Source organism: Xenopus tropicalis, chromosome 8 (assembly GCF_000004195.4).
Source record: "Xenopus tropicalis strain Nigerian chromosome 8, UCB_Xtro_10.0, whole genome shotgun sequence".
Classification (NCBI taxonomy): domain Eukaryota; kingdom Metazoa; phylum Chordata; class Amphibia; order Anura; family Pipidae; genus Xenopus; species Xenopus tropicalis.
In genome coordinates, this window is record NC_030684.2 from 81,909,695 (window position 1) to 81,934,778 (window position 25,084).

The 25,084-nt window shown below is 38.4% G+C and overlaps 2 protein-coding genes across 10 annotated transcripts in view; one reads left to right on the top strand and one right to left on the bottom strand.

Moving 5' to 3' along the window:
- The window catches only part of coq6 (coenzyme Q6 monooxygenase), a 9,174-nt gene extending 795 nt beyond the window's left edge, over positions 1 to 8,379 (top strand). For 4 of the 5 annotated variants that reach the window (XM_031890361.1, XM_031890363.1, XM_031890364.1 and 1 more), the window contains exons 2-13: positions 1,577 to 1,747; positions 2,810 to 2,944; positions 3,038 to 3,096; positions 3,617 to 3,740; positions 4,089 to 4,219; positions 4,288 to 4,395; positions 5,503 to 5,565; positions 6,239 to 6,346; positions 7,056 to 7,258; positions 7,344 to 7,459; positions 7,733 to 7,899; positions 7,991 to 8,377. In XM_031890361.1, the coding sequence (XP_031746221.1) occupies positions 1,597 to 1,747; positions 2,810 to 2,944; positions 3,038 to 3,096; positions 3,617 to 3,740; positions 4,089 to 4,219; positions 4,288 to 4,395; positions 5,503 to 5,565; positions 6,239 to 6,346; positions 7,056 to 7,258; positions 7,344 to 7,459; positions 7,733 to 7,899; positions 7,991 to 8,020 (1,395 nt within the window). In that variant the 5' untranslated portion in view covers positions 1,577 to 1,596 and the 3' untranslated portion in view covers positions 8,021 to 8,377. 5 annotated transcript variants of the gene reach the window in all.
- Positions 8,125 to 24,647, bottom strand: entpd5 (ectonucleoside triphosphate diphosphohydrolase 5). Of its 5 annotated transcripts, none has more exons than XM_031890497.1 (14): positions 24,447 to 24,645; positions 23,115 to 23,353; positions 22,731 to 22,810; positions 21,250 to 21,393; positions 20,690 to 20,765; positions 20,383 to 20,418; positions 19,216 to 19,298; positions 18,220 to 18,299; positions 17,272 to 17,333; positions 13,255 to 13,356; positions 12,936 to 13,076; positions 10,634 to 10,690; positions 9,511 to 9,626; positions 8,125 to 8,742 (listed from the first exon to the last, which is right to left on the bottom strand). In XM_031890497.1, the coding sequence occupies exons 1-14, from the start codon at positions 24,536 to 24,538 to the stop codon at positions 8,656 to 8,658; spliced, it is 1,395 nt and encodes a 464-aa protein (XP_031746357.1). In that variant the 5' UTR covers positions 24,539 to 24,645; the 3' UTR covers positions 8,125 to 8,655.
- Between the last annotated feature and the right edge of the window lie 437 nt (positions 24,648 to 25,084).

Here is a 25,084-nt window from a genome sequence, read left to right on the forward strand (position 1 = left end):
TTATCTGCTATGTGCCTGTGCCTTTTCTCCTTTGAATGGCTGCCTCCATGGCTACATAGCAGCTTATTTATATTAATTATAGTAGTCTTTCTGAAGTAAACACACAACTTTTACCAGTGCAGGGCAGCAGCACATTATATTTTAGTTACTTTTATACACTTTCATTTTTTGGTGTTACTGTTCCTTTAATATAGCCAAGGAGGTATTGTTTTCTTAAACTAATTGCCCCCCTACATACCTCTTACCTGAAGCCTATGGAACAATGTTATACCAAAAGGCTAATTCTGTGTGGGCAGTTGTGCTCTCCTGTGTGTTGTTGTATTTCTCTAGTACAAGCTGTTTGAGAGCACAGAATAATCAGGTGGATACAGGCAGACTACAGAGGTTAGAGCTTTCTGTGCACCCTGAAGCTTTCTATTCCTGTGCTGTTTACAGTCAACATTACAGGGTTGTTTTGTTTAAGTGTGTTGGCTCTTGCTCTACTGTTCACACTGTATGAATGAATCATAAGAAATTTTCTGTCGCCCCTGTTTCATTAACAGACTCCCTGGATTGTCCTTGGAAATAAATATGGCCTCTATAATTTCCCTAACCCCATCACAGTTTATCTTCCTGACTTCTGAGAATAAACAAAACACAAGCAGACTCTGGAAATGTGCATTTCTGTGCCCCGCAAAGGGCCAAGTAAGGTCAGGTTAGCAAGAAGAATCCTGGTACCCCAGAGGCCAGTTTGAAACTAGGTTTGCCTTTTCCTGAGCCTCTGCCTGTCTTCCTCAATGATGTGTGCCTTCTGCTACTGGTTACTTAGTTGCTTTGCATTTTGTTAAGCACTGTGCCTTATGCTGTTTATTTGGGTTTCAGGTTTGAACAGTTATAGTCTGGTGGAATAAGTATTCTTAGTGCAGTGTTATTATTTTTAAATAGTTTACCCTTGGTAAAAAGTTACCATAATATTTTTATTTAGTGATGTCACACAGTCCCTGGTTGCTGCTACTTGTAGATTGCTAGAAACAAGTTTCATTTGTTTTCATGGAGGGTGGAATAAAAGGAAAACTGAACAAGAGAAAACAATGAAACCTCTTTTAGGACAGCTAAAAAACGGTAACTTCTAAGGTACCTGTGTCCTTTCTGAGTTGGAGATTTCTTAATTTTTTTTGTGCAGGTCACATTTGTAGAGTATCTTAGCTGTATGAGTGCTGTAAAACTTGCCAAACCTGCCGCTGACATCTCATTGGCCAAATTTCACAAGGTGCTAATGTTCGGCCACTTACTGTGAACTTAATTCCCTAATGTCTTAGAAAGCATGCTGTTAAAATGGCTGTTCTAAATCTGGGCTTTTAAAAGCAAAATTAGTTTATCAAAATTAAATAGTCTGCTAGCAGTGGTTCACGCCGCTAGTTTTTCATAGCTTCATTGAGAAACATGACAATGAGTCCTCCTTTTAGTCACTGTACACCCCCTTTACTGTTCTTAAATGACAGGACACACTTCGTAAATTTATATGCTGTTTTGCCCCTATCAGTCTTGTTTTCATGCTTGACAGACCAAAATAACTGTTCATTTTTTGCACCCACAGACTAAAAGTAGCACGTCACAATGCGGTGCTTAGGTGGTTCGTCCTTATCCAGACTCCTGCGGATGCTGTCTCAGTCTCAAGGCCGAGCTTTGAGCTCCACAGGTCCTGCTGTATATGATGTGGTTATATCTGGTGGTGGTATGGTTGGAACTGCAATGGCCTGTGCATTGGGTGAGGATTTATAGAATTACGCTATTATTTTAGTAATAGTGAAAAAACATGGATTTGAGAGCAATAAATAGTGTTATAGGAAAGAAAGGGTTTTATGATACTGGTAACTGTATAGCAAATAAAGGATAGATTTTGGAAGTGGTTTGTACACTTGTTATTACTATATTGCACTTGTTACTGAAGGAGGGTCCTCCCTACAAACAATGGAATCGCCCTGTCACATTCATGGCTATTAATAATTATTTTGCAAGTGTGAGTTTATGTTCTTATTTCCTGAATTATAGTGTAGAAAGGAAAGCACACTATATAGGAGTGACTAAGTAATAATGGAATCCTAGTATGTGTAAAGGCATGCATAAATAGAGTTCAGGTTGTGTGATAAGGAGGATTATACAACGGGGTCACAGATTGTGTAGAAAGTGACATAGAAAGCACTTTGCCACTGCTAATAGTAAGATAAAGCTTATTCATCTTTTTTTTCAAAAGTGTTTATTTATGCATTTATAACATAGAACAACATAAAACATCATAAAACACTGACATTGGTTCTACAGACTCGTTCTTTTCATGCCAGGATACAAGTGTTACATTAGGTTAAATAATCAATGATGTCCTACTCAGAATAGTGTTCAATTTCCTATTACAGGAGGGAAGGGTTGGGATTGCCGGTGGGGGTTCAGGTTCCCAAGGGTAACCCTGCGACATCATTCCATGGTTTCAGCCCATGTTCCCCATACCTTGTCATACTTTTGAGGGCATCCTCTTGCTATGTAGGTGAGTTGTATCAACGGCAGGAGGGTTTTTAGTAAATTGAGCCAGTGAGCAATTGTTGGGGGAGAGTGTGCCATCCATTGAGAGAGGATGGTTTTCCTGGCATAAAACAGCAGTGTTCTATAGAGGATGCGTGGTGCTATTGTGGGAATAGTGTCATCCACAATGCCAAGCAGGCAAACCTTGGGGTTGATTATTTTAGGTAGAGATGTTGTGTTTTGGATGTGGTCTAGGACCTGGTTCCAAAAGTGATTTATTTGTGGGAAGCTTATTCATCTTTGGTCAATTTAGGCTCGGATCCTCACTTGCAGCACAAGAAGGTACTTTTGCTAGAAGCTGGGAATAGAAAACCATTTGATCATCTACCTGAGAACTTCAGCAACAGAGTGAGCTCCATTACCCCAGGCTCAGCTACCCTACTTGCCAGTGAGTCTAAGATTACGTATTTGTTTCTATTCATATATTCAGAAATGAACAAAAGGCAAACCATTTATGTATTTATTTATTTGTGTCCTGTAGGCTTTGGTGCTTGGGATCATATCTTGGCCATGAGGCTAAAACCATATAAGAGAATGCAGGTAGGCTCAATTAATTTTGTATTTGGTTTATCACCCTATATTCTAATCCGCTAGGAAGGGATAATTGAGCACTGCTCATTCTTCTGTCTTAGAAAGCTGCCTTAAGGTCCCCATACACGGGCCGATAGTAGCTGCTGATATTGGTCCCTTGGACCGATTCGGTAGCTTATTGGCCCGTGTAGGGGCAGAAATGAGGGGCCTGTCCTCAGGGCCAAACGATCAATTTAGCCTACACATTCCCCGATATCGCCCACCCATAGGTGGGGGATATCGGGTGAAGATCCGCTCACTTGGTGATCTCGCCAAGCGAGTGAATCATAACTTGGGGACCTTAAGTCTACCTGATATTGAACAAAAATTCATTTTTATTCTTTAGAAAACATGTAGAGACATCTTTACCATAGGTATTTTGAAAAGTGATTAATAATAAGGGAAAGCCATTGTAGTACTGCAGATTGTTTTTTATCCTGAACAAGCTATTTATGTACTCTGTATTCAATTCATTGCCTTTCTTTTACAGGTTTGGGATGCCTGCTCAGATGCGCTGATCACATTTGATAAGGATGCATTGGAAGATATGGGATATATTGTGGAAAATGATATAATTATTGAAGCACTTACAAAGCAGCTGGAATTAATGTCTGGTAAGACAACAGAACAGAGAACCTAGTACTTGGTATTGGAAAAGGGAAACTGATATTTTGCAAGCATATTAAACAAACAAAAAAAAATGGACACCAGATTTACTTTATACAGTAAATTAGAACATTAAAGTAATACTTACTTTGTATGGGAACAGGTACCTGATATTTTGTAAGCATATAAAAACCAGATTTACCTTATAAAGTAAATTAGAACATTAACTTAAAGTAATGATGCATTATCGCAATAGGATTCAGAAGAGCACTTTGAGTATATTTGATTAGTCTGGGGGTTTAACTGACATAAAATAAAGTAACAGCTAACAGTTGAGTAACATCTTCTGATTTCAGATCATGTTGAGGTTATGTACAGAAGCAGAGCTTTGAGCTACTCATGGCCTCCACCATATAATAATGGCAAAGCCACACCTTGGGTAGAGATAGAGCTAGCAGATGGACAAAGGCTTCACACAAAACTCTTGGTAAGGTGTTTTCTGGTATGCTGCATACCTGTGTTTTACCCCCTTCCTAAAATATTAAGTATTTTCAGATTGGTGCAGATGGCCACAACTCCATGGTGCGCAGTGCAGCTGGAATGCAGAGTGTCCAGTGGAATTATAATCATGCTGCTGTAGTTGCTACACTTCATTTGTCTGAGGTAAAACTAAAATGCCTGCCTAAAATGTTACTGCATTTAAAAACCTTGCAAATAAAACCTGGTAGAAGAAATCTGTAGAAACTTCATAATTAAATCCAAGGACTAGAGGTAATTTAGAAAGGAACACACCTTAACAACCTTTTCAAAATAATGAACAAATATACATGAGAACGTAATATACTCTTGAAAAAAAATTGGATTGCACAAAAAATTGGCTTTCTGAACTATCATATTTCATGAAACTTTATATCTCTGCAGATGATGACAGTCACAGTCAGATAAATGTATATAAAGGTCAGATAAGAGCAAAAGTATAAATAATACAAATGTATTGTATATAAAATAATGGTTCAGTTCTTGTCAGTGAATCCAAACCTAGACTGTAATACTGTGTGTATATTGCAGAGTTATTAGAGGGTTTGTTGATTTGTAATATCAAATCTAACATGCAAAATAAAATAAATTCTTTAATTATAATTTTCACAATGTGCAGAACACTCTTAAGGGGCAGATTCATGAAATCACGAGTTTGAATCCCGAATGGGATAAATTCAGATTAGATACGAAAATTTCTGAAGATCGCAAATATCACGAAAATGCTTACGAAAAAATCGTATTAGTCACGATAATATCGTATTGGCGATCCGAAAGTCACAACATTTTCGTACCGAACGATTGTAAATAGTGGCAAAAACTTTCTGATTTTTTTTTTTTCACACAAGTGTACGAAAAAAGTCGCGCAAGCGACGAAAAATTAGGCAAAAATACGCTTTGTGCGGTCGAATGAACGCTCCAAGCGATTGTGTCTTAGTAAATCTGCCCCTAAGTGTATGCTATTGTGTGTGTATAGATGCACAACAAAGTTACCTATATTGAAGTGAAAACTACCAACTTTTTGACATGAGGTTTGTTAATAATGCTTATGTAAAAAAGCGTACATAAACACTTCCTCAACTGCCACAAATAAGTATATACTAAAATGTTTACACAGGCACAAATGATTCCACAGATTGAGAGGAAAGAATGTGAGTCTGAATCTTAATAAGCAAAAAGGCTGTTAAATGTGCTGAATGCGCCTTTATATCTCTTTTTCTGTCTTCAACATAGGCAACAGATAACAATGTTGCCTGGCAGAGGTTCCTTCCCACTGGGCCCATCGCATTACTGCCTGTAAGTCCACCTGGTTACCTTAGCTATTCATTTTTATCTTCTGCATAACTGAGTGTCATTTAATGTATTAGTGCTCTGTTTAAATATTGGTTAATGTGCTGCTATAACAGAGAGTAATATGCAAGAGTTAGGGCTTCTTTTAATAAATAAAACTAGTTTTTTGTTTTTTTATTTACTCCTGCCTAATTGAGGAGACACTTTTTTGCACTGATTACTTTTCCTTGTGCATTTTTAGGGTTAATTAACTTGTATATTTTGAATTTATAATATTCAGCAAATTATATATGTTGTGGAGAAAACTCGCCTCTAAAATCACATTGCTAAAATGCCTTTAGATAATAGTGAAACCAGACCTCTCAGACCACTTATCATTCCATTCCCAAACATGCACTAAGGGGTAGATACATACAAGTGAGGCTGTTTTGACAGCATTATTGCATGAGTGCTTAAAAGGGTAGATTTTGTTCTACAGGCACATTTATATAATATGTGTTTCTATTACAATGCAGTAAGGGCACGTGTTCCATGGCAGTGCTACAGTTAGATGCCATGCTGGTAATGACTGTGCTTCCCTGGTTTACTTGGCAAGCCTAGTATAGTATATGTTCCTATGTTATCTTGAATTCTCTGTGCTGTTTCCCCTAACCATTCCCCTACTTTTCTGATTTTGCAGCTTTCTGACACATGTAGTTCTTTAGTGTGGTCTACATCTCCTGAACATGCATCAGAGCTTGTCAGCATGGATGAGGAAAGCTTTGTAGATACAGTGAATTCAGCATTTGTGAGTATACTCTCACTTCTGAGTATAAGGCTTTTAAAATGACTGATTGAGTGGCATGGCAGAGGAGGAGTGATTGGTGTGGTGTATGAGCTGGCAGCTACAATAATTTATCACTTTATTTATCACTGTGTTGTTTGTCCTGAATGTTTACAGAAAAGGCATTGTCAGTCTTTAGATACAACTGAACTCCTTTGCAATAAAAATTTTAACTTTATCAAAAAAAGCATTTTATATATCAACCAACAAAACTTTTTTGCATGTAGATACTCAAATATAATTTCATTGGAAAATGTTCCTTGAAGAAGAGCAATTTTGCTTTAATCTGGCCAATCTGTAAACTGGCTTGGGGGCAAGTTATTGGATCATACAACAGGCCTATTGAAAACTGACAGCTGAGGACTGCATCAGTGTGTTGATACTGTCCTTGCACAATATCTTTCTGCTTAGTTTTTCGCATGAGCCCCAAACACAGGCCAATAAGCTGCAGTCTTTGTCTAGAGGAGCCAAGTTGACATTTTTTATCGACCCATGTTTGGCCACCAGTAACAACCCTATAGTATGTAAATTACCACCATTCCTTCATCCCTTCTCTCTGTTCACCTCCATTACTATTTTTTTCTTCTTTTTGTATATTTGTTATGGTTATGCAAAAACAAATCTGCCAGAACTTTCTTATAAATGTCTTTTTTTTGTTGTTGTTGTTTTTTAGTGGAGCAACGAAAATCATTCAGAGTTCATAACTTCAGCTGGTTCTCTACTTCATTCAGCTTTGTCTTTCTTCATGCCAACTGGCTCCTCTCCTCGTCAGCTTCCTCCTAGTGTGTCACGTGTTGAGCAGAACAGTAGGGCTTCCTTTCCTCTGGGACTGAAACATGCCACTGAATATATCCGGCATCGAGTGGCATTAATTGGGTATCAGAAGCAGGCAATACATATTTTTTCTGTTAACAATTTACTTTTATTTAATGAATAATGTGACATCTGTCTATGTCTGCAGTGACGCCGCACACAGAGTGCACCCTTTGGCAGGTCAAGGAGTAAATATGGGCTTTGGAGATGTTGCCTGTTTGGCCCATCATCTGAGTCAAGCTGCATTCAATGGAAGTGACCTGGGTAAATATATACAATCTACAGATCTACAAGATCTGAGGTTTTGATGGTACACAGGCCATAATATTGTCTGTAAAACAACCTCAAGGGTAGGAGAAGTGTTATTTATAAATGATACAGCAGTGTATGCATGACGTGTATACTATATAAATGATAGTGTGCTGGAAAACCCTGTAGTGCAATTTTCAGATTACATGTTAGGGTCATGCCACCTAGATCATGTTAGTTGCATGAATCATAGCCCCTTAATATTGCCGCACAAACTTATCCCTTTAGGATCTACAAAGCACCTTCTAGAATATGAGACTGAGCGACAGAGGCACAATCTTCCTTTAATGGCTGCAGTTGATCTGCTAAAGAGATTATACAACACAAAACAGCCACCAATTGTACTTCTCAGGACGCTTGGCCTGCAAGCTACAAATGCACTGACTCCAGTAAAAGTAAGAAGCAGTTTTTGCAGTGATACATTAATCTTTTTGTTTAGTTAAGGGTTATTATGCATACATTAACCCCCAAATTTCCTCTGTTTAGGAGCAGATTATGGCCTTTGCAAGCAAATAAGAAGATCAATTTGGATTCAGTTTCTGATTAAAATAATTCAAGGTTTACTATTTTTGATTAAAGATAAATATTGATTTATTTTCTGCAGATGCCTCTGAAATATCTTTTTTTGTTTTTATTTTGCTTGTTAATCGTTGCCTGTAGCTTCTCAGACTTCGGTTGTACAAAAAGTCACATTAAAGGCCCATTCCACAGTGCCGTGGGAATGATCCTCTATTTTTTTCCTTAGCATATTCATAATGTTAAAAGGGTAGTTAACCCTGAAATTAACTTTGACTTTTTTTTATTCTGTGGCTTGTAAGTAGGGATAGAATATAATTTATTATCTTATATTTGTATAATAAAGTAAATACTGTACATACGGAGTATGCTTATTAACTTACATGCTTAGGGTAATGTACTTTCAGGCATGGGTTTAGGCACAAGCCTAAAGGCAACATTTAAATACGGTATGTTTTAAGTAAAAACATATAACAACCACATACAAAATGCACGCCCTACCATGAAAATGTACTGAACTGAAATATGTATGTGCTGCACCCAAGAAACGAGCTGAAATTGGGTTTAATACTAAAGTCAGACACTTTTGCGACTTATAAATAGGGTTTAAAAATGTTTAGAGGACTGATACAGAACTACTTTTGTTGGTGCAAGGATTGTAGGACATGAAATATAGCTCCTAAGGTCCAGCTCATTTCCACATCATACATCTTCTTGGTTAACTGTTGGTAGAAATATACACTGTTACTTATTTATACAGATGTTTTATAAAGCAGAAGGTATGGACAAAAGAAAAGCATTGCACACTCTGTTAGGGCTCTGGCACACGGGGGAGATTAGTCGCCCGCGACTCACGAGTCTTTTTCGGCGATTTCCGGAAATCGCCCCACCGCGTCTGCCATCCCGCCGGCGACTTACATGTTCGCCGGTGGGATGGCAGGGGTAGGCAACTCGGGGAGATTAGTCGCCCGCGAACAGGGAGTTTTATCGTGGGCGACTAATCTCCCCCGTGTGCCAGAGCCCTTAAAGGGGTTGTTCACCTTTTGAGTTAACTTTTTGTATCAGGTAGAGATAGATCAGATAGAGACAATTTGCTATTGGTCTTCAGTTTTTATTATTTGTAGTTTTTTAATTATTTCAATTTTTGTTCAGCAGCTCTCCAGTTTGGAGATTTAGCAGCTTTTCAGTTGCTTTGGCCCAAATTACCTTAGCAACCAAGGAGTTTTTTTTAAGAGAGACATATATTTATAGGAAACGACCTGAATAGAAAAATATGCTAAATAAAGTACCAATAAAACTGTAGCAATAGATTTGTGGCACCGGGGTCAGGGACCACCATTTGAAAGTGCAAAGAGAAGAAAAAGAATAATTAATGACGACCAGTTCAAAAGTTGCTTAGAAGTGGCCATTCTATAACATACTAAAAGTTAACTTAAAGGTGAACCACCCCTTTAACCTATGAGAAGACTTTGGCCATTAGAGGGATTTACCTGCAGCGAAGTGTTATCCTCAAATCCAAAGCCTTCTTTAAGTAATGCAGTAATGAATGTAAGATCCATACACAAGAAGTGGCTGTGGGTGGGGGACTGTTCTGTGCGCTCACAAACTGCAAGAAGAGTTTTTGTCAGAGACTAGCGAGCAATGCAAAACAAAATATTTTGCGGGATTGTAATGTCTGGGGATTCCATGCACACACTATATATCTCCTTATAGCAGCCCCCCCTCCACCTGGTTGTGTTAGGAAATCATGGCAAATTAATTGCTGGTCAAACCTAGGCACTCCCTGGCACGTCTAATTTAAATATTAATCAGGAAATAACAGCAAATATGATCAAAATACAATGGGTGCCCAAAGCCTTTACATGAATGGGAAATGCATGTCAGCACAAGTACTTGTACTGTTTAAGTAGGAAAGCACCAGTATCAGTGTTGTTGCATTTCCCATTCACATTAATGAAAGGCAAATGTTGCAGCTTCAAGTGCTTTTTGCATGGGCATGTTTCAAACAATACACCCTGAGTGCCGTCTGCCTAATGCTTCATTCACACTACACACCCAAGGGGTGGTTCACCTTTAAATAAACTTTTAGTATGTTACAGAACGGAACAGAATTCTAAGCAACTTATTTTTTTTTTATAGTTTAGAACTATTTGCCGCCTTCTCTTTGCAGCTTTCAAAAGGGGGTTACTGACTCCAACAGCCAAAAAACTATTGCTCTGTGAGGCTACAGTTTTATTGTTATTGTTACTTTTTATAACTTCTTTTTCTACTCAGGCCCTCTCCTATTCATATACCAGCCTCTCATTCAAACCACTCCCTGGTTGCTAAGGTAATTTGGACCCTAGCAACCAGATAGCTGGTGGAACTCCAAACTGAAGAGCCAGTGAACAAAAAGTGAAATATTATTCTCTACATCATACTAAAAGTTAAACTCAAAAGTGAACAACCTCTTTAATGCAAATCATAATCTGAAGAAACAACTATAAATCTTATCTGTCCCAGCCAGTCAAATGCAAATAAAGACATCATAATTTTAAGAAGTTGCATCAAAGTCTGTAGTGTGAATGAGTACTGTATGTAGGTAAGCTGTAACCGTTATGTAGGAATATGTACCTTCTTTAGCACTTTTAGCAAAATCATAAACTTGAAGGACACCGCCATGCATGTGATCTGTAAAGAAGCATACAGATAATTTAATAATAAGGGTCAGATACACCTTTAAGGCCTCACTTTGAGTATGCAGTGCAGTTTTGTTATCCAGTCCTTAAGAAGGATATTAATGAGCTGGAGAGAGTGCAGAGACGTTCACCTAAACTAGTAACAGGGATGGAGGATTTAAACTATGAGGTTAGACTGTCGAGGTTGGGGTTGTTTTCTCTGGAAAGAAAGTGCTTGCGAGGGGACATGATTACTCTGTACAAGTACATTAGAGGGGATTATAGGCAGATAGGGGATGTTCTTTTTTTCCCCATAAAAATGATCAGTGCACCAGAGGCTACCCCTTTAGTTTGGAGGAACAGAGCTTTGATTTGCAGCAGTGTAGGTGGTTTTTCACAGTGAGGGAAGTGAGGCTGTGATGGCAGATTCGGTTGATGCCTTTAAGAGGGGCCTGGATGAGTTCTTGAACAAGCATAGTATCCAAGGCTATTGTGGTGCTAAAATCTACAGTTATTATTGATGTTGGTATATATACAGTGGCTTGCAAAAGTATTCGGCCCCCTTGAACTTTTCCACATTTTGTCACATTACAGCCACAAACATGAATCAATTTTATTGGAATTCCACGTGAAAGACCAATACAAAGTGGTGTACACGTGAGAAGTGGAACGAAAATCATACATGATTCCAAACATTTTTTACAAATAAATAACTGCAAAGTGGGGTGTGCGTAATTATTCAGCCCCCTTTGGTCTGAGTGCAGTCAGTTGCCCATAGACATTTCCTGATGAGTGCTAATGACTAAATAGACTGCACCTGTGTGTAATCTAATGTCAGTACAAATACAGCTGCTCTGTGACGGCCTCAGAGGTTGTCTAAGAGAATATTGGGAGCAACAACACCATGAAGTCCAAAGAACACACCAGACAGGTCAGGGATAAAGTTATTGAGAAATTTAAAGCAGGCTTAGGCTACAAAAAGATTTCCAAAGCCTTGAACATCCCACTGAGCACTGTTCAAACGATCATTCAGAAATGGAAGGAGTATGGCACAACTGTAAACCTACCAAGACAAGGCCGTCCACCTAAACTCACAGGCCGAACAAGGAGAGCGCTGATCAGAAATGCAGCCAAGAGGCCCATGGTGACTCTGGACGAGCTGCAGAGATCTACAGCTCAGGTGGGGGAATCTGTCCATAGGACAACTATTAGTTGTGCACTGCACAAAGTTGGCCTTTATGGAAGAGTGGCAAGAAGAAAGCCATTGTTAACAGAAAACCATAAGAAGTCCCGTTTGCAGTTTGCCACAAGCCATGTGGGGGACACAGCAAACATGTGGAAGAAGGTGCTCTGGTCAGATGAGACCAAAATGGAACTTTTTGGCCAAAATGCAAAACGCTATGTGTGGCGGAAGACTAACACTGCACATCACTCTGAACACACCATCCCCACTGTCAAATATGGTGGTGGCAGCATCATGCTCTGGGGGTGCTTCTCTTCAGCAGGGACAGGGAAGCTGGTCAGAGTTGATGGGAAGATGGATGGAGCCAAATACAGGGCAATCTTGGAAGAAAACCTCTTGGAGTCTGCAAAAGACTTGAGACTGGGCGGAGGTTCACCTTCCAGCAGGACAACGACCCTAAACATAAAGCCAGGGCAACAATGGAATGGTTTAAAACAAAACATATCCATGTGTTAGAATGGCCCAGTCAAAGTCCAGATCTAAATCCAATCGAGAATCTGTGGCAAGATCTGAAAACTGCTGTTCACAAACGCTGTCCATCTAATCTGACTGAGCTGGAGCTGTTTTGCAAAGAAGAATGGGCAAGGATTTCAGTCTCTAGATGTGCAAAGCTGGTAGAGACATTCCCTAAAAGCCTGGCAGCTGTAATTGCAGCAAAAAGGTGGTTCTACAAAGTATTGACTCAGGGGGCTGAATAATTACGCACACTCCACTTTGCAGTTATTTATTTGTAAAAAATGTTTGGAATCATGTATGATTTTTGTTCCACTTCTCACGTGTACACCACTTTGTATTGGTCTTTCACGTGGAATTCCAATAAAATTGATTCATGTTTGTGGCTGTAATGTGACAAAATGTGGAAAAGTTCAAGGGGGCCGAATACTTTTGCAAGCCACTGTAGTTTATGTATGTGAGTGTATAGATAGGTCAGTATATGTTTGTGTGTGCTGGGTTTACTTAGAAGGGTTGGACTCTTTTTAACCCTATGTAACTGCACAAATAGAATTTCACTCACCAATTAAATTTGCATCTGCAGCACGGTCATAATAATAGGAAAAGGCATAAAATGGGCTATGTTGCATTTCAGGGACCTGATGAAGTTTATCCTGTATGATTGGCAGAATCTCAGAGTAGCATGCATCAAACCCGCTTTGCCCTACAAGGAACAAAAGCAGATGAACACATTTGGAGTTTGTGGAAGCGGGGAGAGAAATGGTAGTTAAAGCAAGAGAAATGTGACAGGAAACACAGCAGTGAGAGAAAGGACATAATATAAAGCAGAGAGAGAGAGAAGGGTTACACATCATTTTGGCACCTCTGTGGTCTTTACTTACCATCAGATTTCTTTTCATATTTTAAAGTAACACCAGCAAAACTCCATTCTCCTTTTACTCCATGAAGGAAACAGTTACTGTGAAAGAACTGCTTCTGTTGGTCTGAAGAAGTAGAATGTAAAATTGGATGTGTACATTCATCACACATTCATCATATATATATATATATTTTTTTTTTTTTTTTTTGACCCTGAAGAAGAGCATATTTAGTGCTTGAAACATCGGATCAATAAACTTTTTTTGCCCTTTTTTTGAAGTCCTTGTGTGTGTGGCATTCTGTTCTTTTATTACAATCCTAGCCTGCACCTAGGGCATTTGTTTGTCTGTAGGATGTGCTCCTTTTGTGTATATATATATATATATAATGTGTGTATATATATATGTGTATGTATATATATATATATATATATATATATATATATATATATATATATATATATATATATATATATATATATATATATATATACAGTGGAGGAAATAATTATTTGACCCCTCACTGATTTTGTAAGTTTGTCCAATGACAAAGAAATGAAAAGTCTCAGAACAGTATCATTTCAATGGTAGGTTTATTTTAACAGTGGCAGATAGCACATCAAAAGGAAAATCGAAAAAATAACTTTAAATAAAAGATAGCAACTGATTTGCATTTCATTGAGTGAAATAAGTTTTTGAACCCTCTAACAAAAAAAGACTTAATACTTAGTGGAAAACCCCTTGTTTGCAAGCACAGAGGTCAAACGTTTCTTGTAATTGATGAGCAAGTTTGCGCACATTTTAGGAGGAATGTTGGTCCACTCCTCTTTGCAGATCATCTCTAAATCCCTAAGGTTTCTGTGTCTGTGCAACTCTGAGCTTGAGCTCCCTCCATAGGTTTTCTATTGGATTAAGGTCCGGAGACTGACTAGGCCACTCCATGACCTTAATGTGCTTCTTCTTGAGCCACTCCTTTGTTGCCTTTGCTGTATGTTTTGGGTCATTGTCGTGCTGGAACACCCATCCACGACCCATTTTCAGTTTCCTGGCAGAGGGAAGGAGGTTGTCGTTCAGGATTTCACGATACATGGCTCCGTCCATTTTCCCGTTAATGCGAATAAGTTGTCCTGTGCCCTTAGCAGAAAAACACCCCCAAAGCAAAATGTTTCCACCCCCATGCTTGACGGTGGGGACGGTGTTTTGGGGGTCATAGGCAGCATTTTTCTTCCTCCAAACACAGCGAGTTGAGTTAATGCCAAAGAGCTCTATTTTGGTCTCATCAGACCACAGCACCTTCTCCCAGTCACTCACAGAATCATTCAGGTGTTCATTGGCAAACTTCAGACGGGCCTGCACATGTGCCTTCTTGAGCAGGGGAACCTTGCGAGCCCTGCAGGATTTTAATCTATTGCGGTGTAATGTGTTTCCAATGGTTTTCTTGGTGACTGTGGTCCCTGCTAATTTGAGGTCATTAACTAACTCCTCCCGTGTAGTTCTAGGATGCTTTTTCACCTTTCTCAGAATCATTGACACCCCACGAGGTGAGATCTTGCGTGGAGCCCCAGAGCGAGGTCGATTGATGGTCATTTTGTGCTCCTTCCATTTTCGAACAATTGCACCAACAGTTGTCACCTTCTCTCCCAGCTTCTTGCTAATGGTTTTGTAGCCCATTCCAGCCTTGTGCAGGTCTACAATTTTGTCTCTGACATCCTTGGACAGCTCTTTGGTCTTTCCCATGTTGGAGAGTTTGGAGTCTGCTTGATTGATTGATTCTGTGGATTCGGTGTCTTTTATACAGGTGACTAGTTAAGACAGGTGTCCTTAATGAGGTTGACTAATTGAGTAGAAGTGTCTAACCACTCTGTGGGAGCCAGAACTCTTAATGGTTGGTAGGGGTTCAAAAACTTATTTCACTCAATGAAATGCAAATCAGTTGCTATCTTTTATTTAAAGTTATTTTTTCGATTTTCCTTTTGATGTGCTATCTGCCACTGTTAAAATAAACCTACCATTGAAATTATACTCTTCTGAGACTTTTCATTTCTTTGTCATTGGACAAACTTACAAAATCAGTGAGGGGTCAAATAATTATTTCCTCCACTGTATATATATATATATATATAATCATGAGCTCTTTGAAATATATATACAGTATATACTGTATATGTATATTTGTTTGTGGCTTCACACACTCTGGGGTATTTAGTACACCTGTATATCTGTGTGTGTATGTTTTACCATCTGTTCATGTGGTATATGTTTATATGCATGCGTATGTTACTTCATGATCTCTCTCTGTGGTCTGTCTGTTCATTAGTGTGTAGGTATATATGCAGCACAAAGGGGGTTATGTAGTCAATGTGCATCTACAGTGGAGGAAATAATTATTTGACCCCTCACTGATTTTGTAAGTTTGTCCAATGACAAAGAAATGAAAAGTCTCAGAACAGTATCATTTCAATGGTAGGTTTATTTTAACAGTGGCAGATAGCACATCAAAAGGAAAATCGAAAAAATAACTTTAAATAAAAGATAGCAACTGATTTGCATTTCATTGAGTGAAATAAGTTTTTGAACCCTCTAACAAAAAAAGACTTAATACTTAGTGGAAAAACCCTTGTTTGCAAGCACAGAGGTCAAACGTTTCTTGTAATTGATGACCAAGTTTGCGCACATTTTAGGAGGAATGTTGGTCCACTCCTCTTTGCAGATCATCTCTAAATCCCTAAGGTTTCGAGGCTGTCTCTGTGCAACTCTGAGCTTGAGCTCCCTCCATAGGTTTTCTATTGGATTAAGGTCCGGAGACTGACTAGGCCACTCCATGACCTTAATGTGCTTCTTCTTGAGCCACTCCTTTGTTGCCTTTGCTGTATGTTTTGGGTCATTGTCGTGCTGGAACACCCATCCACGACCCATTTTCAGTTTCCTGGCAGAGGGAAAGAGGTTGTCGTTCAGGATTTCACGATACATGGCTCCGTCCATTTTCCCGTTAATGCGAATAAGTTGTCCTGTGCCCTTAGCAGAAAAACACCCCCAAAGCAAAATGTTTCCACCCCCATGCTTGACGGTGGGGACGGTGTTTTGGGGGTCATAGGCAGCATTTTTCTTCCTCCAAACACAGCGAGTTGAGTTAATGCCAAAGAGCTCTATTTTGGTCTCATCAGACCACAGCACCTTCTCCCAGTCACTCACAGAATCATTCAGGTGTTCATTGGCAAACTTCAGACGGGCCTGCACATGTGCCTTCTTGAGCAGGGGGACCTTGCGAGCCCTGCAGGATTTTAATCCATTGCGGTGTAATGTGTTTCCAATGGTTTTCTTGGTGACTGTGGTCCCTGCTAATTTGAGGTCATTAACTAACTCCTCCCGTGTAGTTCTAGGATGCTTTTTCACCTTTCTCAGAATCATTGACACCCCACGAGGTGAGATCTTGCGTGGAGCCCCAGAGCGAGGTCGATTGATGGTCATTTTGTGCTCCTTCCATTTTCAAACAATCGCACCAACAGTTGTCACCTTCTCTCCCAGCTTCTTGCTAATGGTTTTGTAGCCCATTCCAGCCTTGTGCAGGTCTACAATTTTGTCTCTGACATCCTTGGACAGCTCTTTGGTCTTTCCCATGTTGGAGAGTTTGGAGTCTGCTTGATTGATTGATTCTGTGGACAGGTGTCTTTTATACAGGTGACTAGTTAAGACAGGTGTCCTTAATGAGGTTGACTAATTGAGTAGAAGTGTCTAACCACTCTGTGGGAGCCAGAACTCTTAATGGTTGGTAGGAGTTCAAAAACTTATTTCACTCAATGAAATGCAAGTCAGTTGCTATCTTTTATTTAAAGTTATTTTTTCGATTTTCCTTTTGATGTGCTATCTGCCACTGTTAAAATAAACCTACCATTGAAATGATACTGTTCTGAGACTTTTCATTTCTTGTCATTGGACAAACTTACAAAATCAGTGAGGGGTCAAATAATTATTTCCTCCACTGTATATTAGATTAAAGTTCCCCATAATTATTTTATTGATTTAATATATCTGAATATTTGCCATTATCTTCAGACACTCCAAGCACTGCAAGTCGAGCCAATTTCAGTCCAAGTCCCAAATAGCTGCAGAAAACAAATAAAACACAATTTTAAACCCCTTATCTGAAACCAAAGCCTCTATTTAAGTATACAATACTCATACTGTAAATGTGGATATTTTGCAATTATATTCCCCATATAGAGGGCATTGTAACACGCTCCTAATTTCCTGCTGACCAATGAACCATAAAATAAAGTATACGGAGAGCCATGGATCAATTGGTTTAACATCTCAACATACAAGCAATGACAATGTTTACCTGGGTAATCGATATAGAATAATTTAAAGAGATTCTGTCATGTCAAAATACATCAGTTAATAGAGCTTCTCCAGCAGAATCCTGCATTGAAATCCTTTTTTCAAAAGAGAAAACAGATTTTTTTATATTTAATTTTGAAATATCACATGGGGCTAGTCATATAATTCATTATTCTTCCTGTGCTCTGATAAACTTCAGTGACACTTTACTGCTGCGCTGCAATTTAGAATGCTATGACCCCCCTCCCTCCCCCCCCCCAGGATCTGATCAGCAAAACAATGAGAAGGTCGCAAGATAGCAGCTACCTGACACCTGTATTGCTAAAAAAGCTCCCATGCCCACCTAGTGGTAGATATCAGAATAGCTCAGGCACAATGCACTGAGATGGCTGCCTACACACCAATATTACAACTAAAAAAACATATTTCAAAAATAAAATTTTAAATGATAGAGTGAATTATTTGCAATGTGGACAGTGTAATATAGTAATAAAAACTATATACCATAAAAATCATGACAGAGTCCCTTTAAATTAAGCACTGCTGATGCTACTACAGCATAATATAATCAGCATCTGTAATATTCAGATGTGTGTGCAAGGTTCCAACTTGTGATGCCTTGTCAGTGTACGGTGAATATCTATCATCTACCTGTGAGTATAAAGCCGGTATGTGCTGTTAAACAGCTCAACAGAGGCAAGGAAGTCGTGTGGTGTCTGATCCAGTGTATTCTGAGAATGAGAGGATGAAGAAGGTCAAGAAATGGGACTGATTTAACATAAGGCTTGTCATCCTAAAAAGTGAAAAAAAGAGGAAAGTAGGATTCCAGCCTAGCTGTGACCTTTATACTAGGGATGCTCCGAATCCACTAGTTTGGGATTCAGCTGAACTCTAAATCCTTTGTGAATGATTTCTCTGAATACTGAAAGGAATCCTAATTGCATATACAAATTAAAAGATGCAAATTAGGACAAGGAAGGGTTAAAGAGAACCGCACACGTAGCGTGTGGCAAAAGTTTTCACCTTCTGTGAAGTTTCCTGAGTTCGGATTCGAATTTGGTAGACCAGGAGCGTGGGTTTGGCCAAATCCTGCTAAAAAAAAGCAGAATCTTGGCCGAATCCCGAAACAAATGCTGGATTCTGTGCATCCCTACTTTTTACATATAACAGAACCCTCAACTGCTGCAGTACAGATTCTAGAATACTTGAGGGTTAATTTCCTGGAATAGCAAATACTATAACTATACTGACTGCCATGGGAGACATAGAGATGGCGCAAAGCATCTGGCACACCCAGCACAACATGCTAGTTTGGGAGTGTGTGGTAGCAAGAACAGAGGGGTGGTTCTTTTGGGAAGCATAAACCAAATTGCATCCCTGGGAGGGGATATTTAAACTTTTGTTATGTCTTAAATAATGCTGAAACTAGATCACAACTAATGAATAGTTTTTCATGTATCTATAACCTTGTTAAAAATTAAAGGACTCAAAATATTTCAAAACTTCTGAAGCAACCCTTAAAAGGAAACTCTTGTTAACTTGCTTCCTAGTGTTAACAATTTCACTGATGTTGTTGGAGACCTAAAAATCTAAGGAGCTTAAAAGACATCATTTTTATTGGCTACAAAATACACTTTAAAACCTTACCTTGGTTAAAGGCAGGAAGGTGATCTGAGTGGATCCGCCCCCCAAATCCAAAATTCCAACAGTTCGATGACTGTGCAACCGACCTGAACAACATATTATCCTTTGAATGTGCAATTGTTAATTACCCTAATTACTTTGACCTTGCTGAACATAGTAAATAGAAAACCCCTGTAGGGCTGTGCTCCATTCAAATGTTGTAGTCAGATTAGTAAATATAGCTGCAGGTTGGGGCACATCCTGGTAACTTGGTGTCTTGACATTTGCCTACAGGGAGCCCTGTAAATGCAGCCTAGTAGGTGCAGTGCAAAAATGTCTCATGGATTTTACTGAGGAAAAAAATATTGGTTAGAGCATTAAGCATGAAAGATATTAGCATAAACGTCACTAAAATGACCCAAAATGATCACTATATCAATCTAACCAAATTAAAGATGACTAGGGCTCATTTACTAAGGGAAAAGAGCTAAGTGCATTAATGTGGCCAAACTTTTGGCTATTAAAATGCTGCCCTACCAGGTAGTGTGTTGTGAATTTGTCTCTGTTGCTCTCAACTGATAACTTCATGAGCAAAATTGCAGTGGGGCTTACACACCACACACTGTACTAAACACATGCACCATATGACCCTGGCAGCCATAGGTGCTTAATTGTGCACCTATAGGAAAGTTTGAAATAAGAGGAGTACACTGGGACACCCGTGTACCCTCCAAATGGCAGGTTCAACTTCTACCCAAATGTACCCTATTTACTACCTGTCACAAATCTTTGTACCTTCAGAGTCAAGCACAAATATTTGTGACAAAGTGCAGCAAGTGCAATTACATTGGAACCATAAGAAAGAAAAGTTCTTAACTCTGTAGCTGGTTATAGAGTTAAAAAAAAAAGTAGTAGTGTCATGTGTTGTTTTGGTCCCTAACATAAGGAGCATCGAACAGAAAATGATTTACAAAAATGTTGGTCAGATGCCAAAGAAAGAGATAACAGATTGTACAATAAAATGTTAATTTGAAACTAATGGGAAAAAAACATCACTGCTAAATTAAGACTTTAAATTAGTTAATAAATACCTTCCCTCAGAAAGTGCAGGAAACTATTTTCGAATCTAGGACCTCATTCAAAGGGGGAGAAGGGTGATTTTAATCCCATAAGCATACTAGACAAATGTACCTGTTAAAAAGTTCACTGTAATCCAAGCAAAAATTCCTGCAAGGAGTAAACAACAAATAGAAAATATATTTAGGCCCAGCACATCTAGAGAAATGTTGCAGCCTGGTTTGGAAAAATATATTCCTGTCCATAATTTTTAATTAAAACAAAATCAAGGCAGATAAACATAATTATAGGATGTCACAATGCAATGATAGGAGAATAATACACTAAGAATGAATTCACAGAATTACCTAATTTGACTTAATTTTACTGACCAAGAGGTCACCATGGAAAAAAAATGCCATAAGAAAATTAAATGTCCCACCTTCATCTGCTCCATTTATGATGCTGACACTGTTCTCTGGAACCAGGAATGGTGATTCACGAAATACTTCTCTTACCTGTGGACAGATTTACAAATAACTTGCTGTATAATGTATACATTGTATGTGCCAAGCTAGAAAATAACACGTTTCTCTGTGCAATTGAAGATGAAACAAGATACAATTCATAGAAAACCATCTCTACGAAACGCTACTGTTTGCAGGTTGGGGTGGCCCTTGATCACATAAAACTTATTTGGAAAAGGCAAAGGAATGTAAGAACCTTTGTTACAATGAAAAAAAATCAGTCCCTTGAGTATGGGATACATTTAAAGCTAAATACACTGAATAAATATATTCAGATAATACTTATCATTTATTTTTATAGCCAGTTTCTCTATGCTGTAACCAATGCCAATCTCTATAATTTACTTATATAACACTGACACATGAGCTTTGAACTGAAACAAACCATACACATTTCATGCAGATAGTGCCCTGCTTGTAATCAAATTCAGGACCCCAGCAGTACAGCTATTCTTTTTCTACCATGCCATCTCACCTCTGACAATAGAGCATCTGACTGAGTTTCAGGAAGCAGTCGAAGGCCGGCAGTTGCTTTTAGAACAACGGGAGTGTGTGACCACTGAGTGGAGGGAACCTCCTTTTGTGCCAAGTCCAGTAACAAACGCACTGTGGCTGCACCCTGAAGTAACATGGTATATGATTCTTTAATTCTGAAAGTGGTAAGTGTTGGTTTTTGGTAAACTTAATATATTATCAGCTATGCAGATGCAAATCTGGGGTGGTTACAGAGCAGGGGTACAGTTAACAAAATAAAGATCTACTGTAAAAGTATGGAGAGGCTGGGCTTATAAGAATAACAGAATCATAACTTAAAAGTTAGTGGCTTAAAAAGGAGGAAATCACACAAGAAAAAGTCCTACATTTAATTAAAACTTGCTTTGAAGCCTGACTTAATAAATAGAAGCCAATAGTATGCAGCCATTGTAAGTGGCAAGTCGCCCAAGGTGGCTTTCTTGTAGAGGAATACATACTAGAAAGGCAAAGAGAGGAATTTACAAAAGTGGTGATATTGAGACAAAATAAAAGTGGAGATAAATTTGTCAGGTTTCCCACCAGATTTGTGCGTTTGTTCGTTCACGCATGCGGGGGGGGGGGGGGTTTGGGGGGGCGGGGGGAAGGTTGGGCAGGGGCAAGCGAGGTGGCCAGTCGGATGGCCTAGGGCACCCATCTGACTTGGCCCTCCTCTGCACTCTCTGCATTAGAAGAACCAAAATTCCAATTTAAAAATTTGGAATTTCGGCTTTAGAAGTTACCAGGAGCAGCTTTTTGCCACCCCTGGTAACACCAGGGTCGTTGCTGCCTAAGGCAACTTGAGACATTTACTCATATGAGCCTGTATTCCTTCACTCTTTTGTACACCAATTAGTCTAGATTTTTACTTTTGTTCAGAACAGTACGTCTTTAATCCATAACCAATATCCAAAAATGTTCTTTGCTCTAATTCTGCCCCAAACCAGGGGGAGGGGGATCATTTGGGCATACCTACACCTTACCATGTACTCAGAATAGGACTAGTTATTTTCCTTTGAACAAATGTTCACTTACCTTACAACAAAAATACCTGATTCTCTTAAAAACTAGAATGGGCAACTGGTCAAGGTAATCCGTTAGGTATAACTTCTTAGAAGAAGAAGAAGTATTTAGAAGAAAATAAGCACAGATTATGTATTTCTTGCTTCTAAGCCACTTATTTATAGTGCATCTTTGAGCCTGACAATCTTGGCTAGGCAGTTTGGACATCCATGAACACTGTACAGACTGCAGAATGAAGGTTTAAATTGTGAACATGGTAAAGGTTTACTGTAACATTGGAATATTCCACTAGGGGTCACTACATATAGTATATGATTGGTTGGGCTCTCTGTGGTTGGTTATCACTTGAGGAAGTACTTACTACTGTCCTGAAATGTCTGATCCTATCACTGCAGAACATCATTTATAGTTTGCACATCTCACCTTCTTTGGCTGGTCAGCAAAAGCAGATAGTCCTGGCTTTATTGACTCAAATACTTCTCCTTCAAGCTCTAAATGGGACCCTGATGTACAAAATTGGCAAAAATTAGAGAATATTCTCAGGCAAGGCAATAATTAAGATAATTTTTCCATTGGGGAATTGTGACCATATGTAAATGAGGCTGAAACAAATATTTTAAATTATATATTCTTTCTTGGCAGTTATTCTCCGCTCATCTTTGTTCACATGTTTGTGTTGTGAACAAAGAGCATATTAGTTCAGATTTTGCTGCATTTCTAATACTTAAAAGATGTGCCTTCTCTCCGTTACATTGCTCTCCTATAAAAAAACAGTTTGGCTGTTTAAGCACAGGACCTCACTCATACCTCTAGCTCTTTGTTTAAATCTGTATATGTGTATCCTTGTACCAGTGCTTCCAGCGTCAAACATGATACCATAAATGGTATCACTGTGGGAATTTTGTCCACTTGTTGCCAATGGTAAAACTGATTTTAAAGTATTTGTTGGTTCCATGTGACATAAACTGAAGTCAATCATGCATGCTGCCAGAATCATAAATACAAATGACACCTTCCACTCCATTTTCATACTGAAAGTGATGGTCCTGCAAAATAAATATAGCCTGAGTGCTTTCAAAAAGTAATGGCAAGTCACTTATGCAAAGAGAACATAATTAATACAATTAAGGGTCGTACCTAAAGCATCTACTGCTCTCTTTATACAGTTTATAGGATAGTAATTATATCTACAATTTGTAGGGATTACTTGAGGCATGTTTCTCATCTACATCTTCCAGGATTCAAATGATTTATGTATTAATGTTAATTAATTATTAATAATTAATTAATGTTAATTAATTATTGTGTGTAAAATTATTTATGCCAGAAAAATGGAAAAAAAGAAGTGTAAAATAAATGACAAACACAAACTGTGCAAACAAACAGCAGATTGACTGTGTGGCATCTGTATTATTATTTTAAATCGCTTGTCAGGTTCAGGTTGCTAAGGTAATGAAACTGTAGCTTTAACTCCAAGCCCGAAGACTTAAAAGCAAAACAACAATATAAATAATTAAAAAACCACAAAGAGTAAAACCAAAAAGACATTGTCTTTAATATTACTGTCTACCCTATTCTAAAAAAAACTTAGGTAGAAAAAGGTAAGCTACCACTTTGATAATAATAATAAATAAACACTTTTGGAGGTGGGAAGTTTACTGCTCATGTGCCTGTGCAGCTACATTTAAAAGTCCACAATCAAACACAAACACTGGTGTGAAATGTAGCTATGCAGCAGGGTATATAATTGCTACAAGTGAATTAGTAATCTATAGAAACCAACCTTTGTATTTGTGTTTACATATCCACATGGATCAGCCCAATTAACCTTTTAATTTAGGTAAGTCAGTGGTTGAGCCAATCTGTATGAAAATATAAGTGCATTTGCTTAAAATTTAGTTTTGCTCTTTTATCCTTTCTGTGGGTATGAGGCACTTATTATTATTAGTATATTCTGCAGATATTCAGAACAGGAAAAGAAATCACTATGCCTACTGTTTTGAGCTATACATTCAGATAATTACCTTGGCTTGCATGTAAGTAGCCGATTACTCACCCATAGCTGGGTTTGAACATAGCTGTTCTGTATTCTTTTCTACTGATAAATTCCTTTGTTTCTGCCAGAATCAGACCACTTACCTTGTTCTTATATAGCTCTGGATATAAGCCTGATGGAGAGCAATAACCTTTTTCTGCCCAAGTACATATTCTGATGTCACCTCTGCTGGCATTAGAGAAAGGTAAGATCCATTTCCACTACAGTTATTGAAAGCTGCCGATGGACATTCCCATGTTGTGTGTGTTAATATTTACATAGAGAATGCTGGTTCAAAAGTTAGTCCAGATTACTGAGGGCACAGTTTAATTAGTTTACAATCCAACTGAACTAGTTACACATACTTTGTCTACTCTTCTCACAGCATTATACAGGGCTACAAAATTATATTTAGCTTCTCTATTTTTAAAGATATTTGTGCCTAATGCCAATGCATAAATAGCTTCTTAGAAAATGTTTAATAACACATGCCAGTGATTGGCAAAACAATATAATCATTTTATAGTGGTGGGGTTACCATATTTTTATTCAAAACAAGAAATCTGTTAACACCAGAAACACAGCATTATGTCAGTGTCCTATGAGGTGTAAATGTTTCTGATAGATGATGTGCTGTAGTGATAAAAATTTAAAACAAATTGAAAAAAAGGAGGTATGGCTTTTTGAAATAAGTAACAACCTTTCAATAATTATAGAAAAATGTATTATATTTTTGCATAAA

Excerpts from the sequence above, each read along its gene's own strand:
- entpd5 (XM_031890497.1), bottom strand. The coding sequence starts at position 24,538 with ATGCCAGCAGAGGTGACATCAGAATATGTACTTGGGCAGAAAAAGGTT. Across the intron at positions 20,766-21,249 it reads CAGATGCTCTATTGTCAGAG|GTAAGAGAAGTATTTCGTGA; the intron begins GTGAGATGGCAT and ends ATCTGTCCACAG. Across the intron at positions 13,077-13,254 it reads ATATGAAAAGAAATCTGATG|GGCAAAGCGGGTTTGATGCA; the intron begins GTAAGTAAAGAC and ends TGTTCCTTGTAG.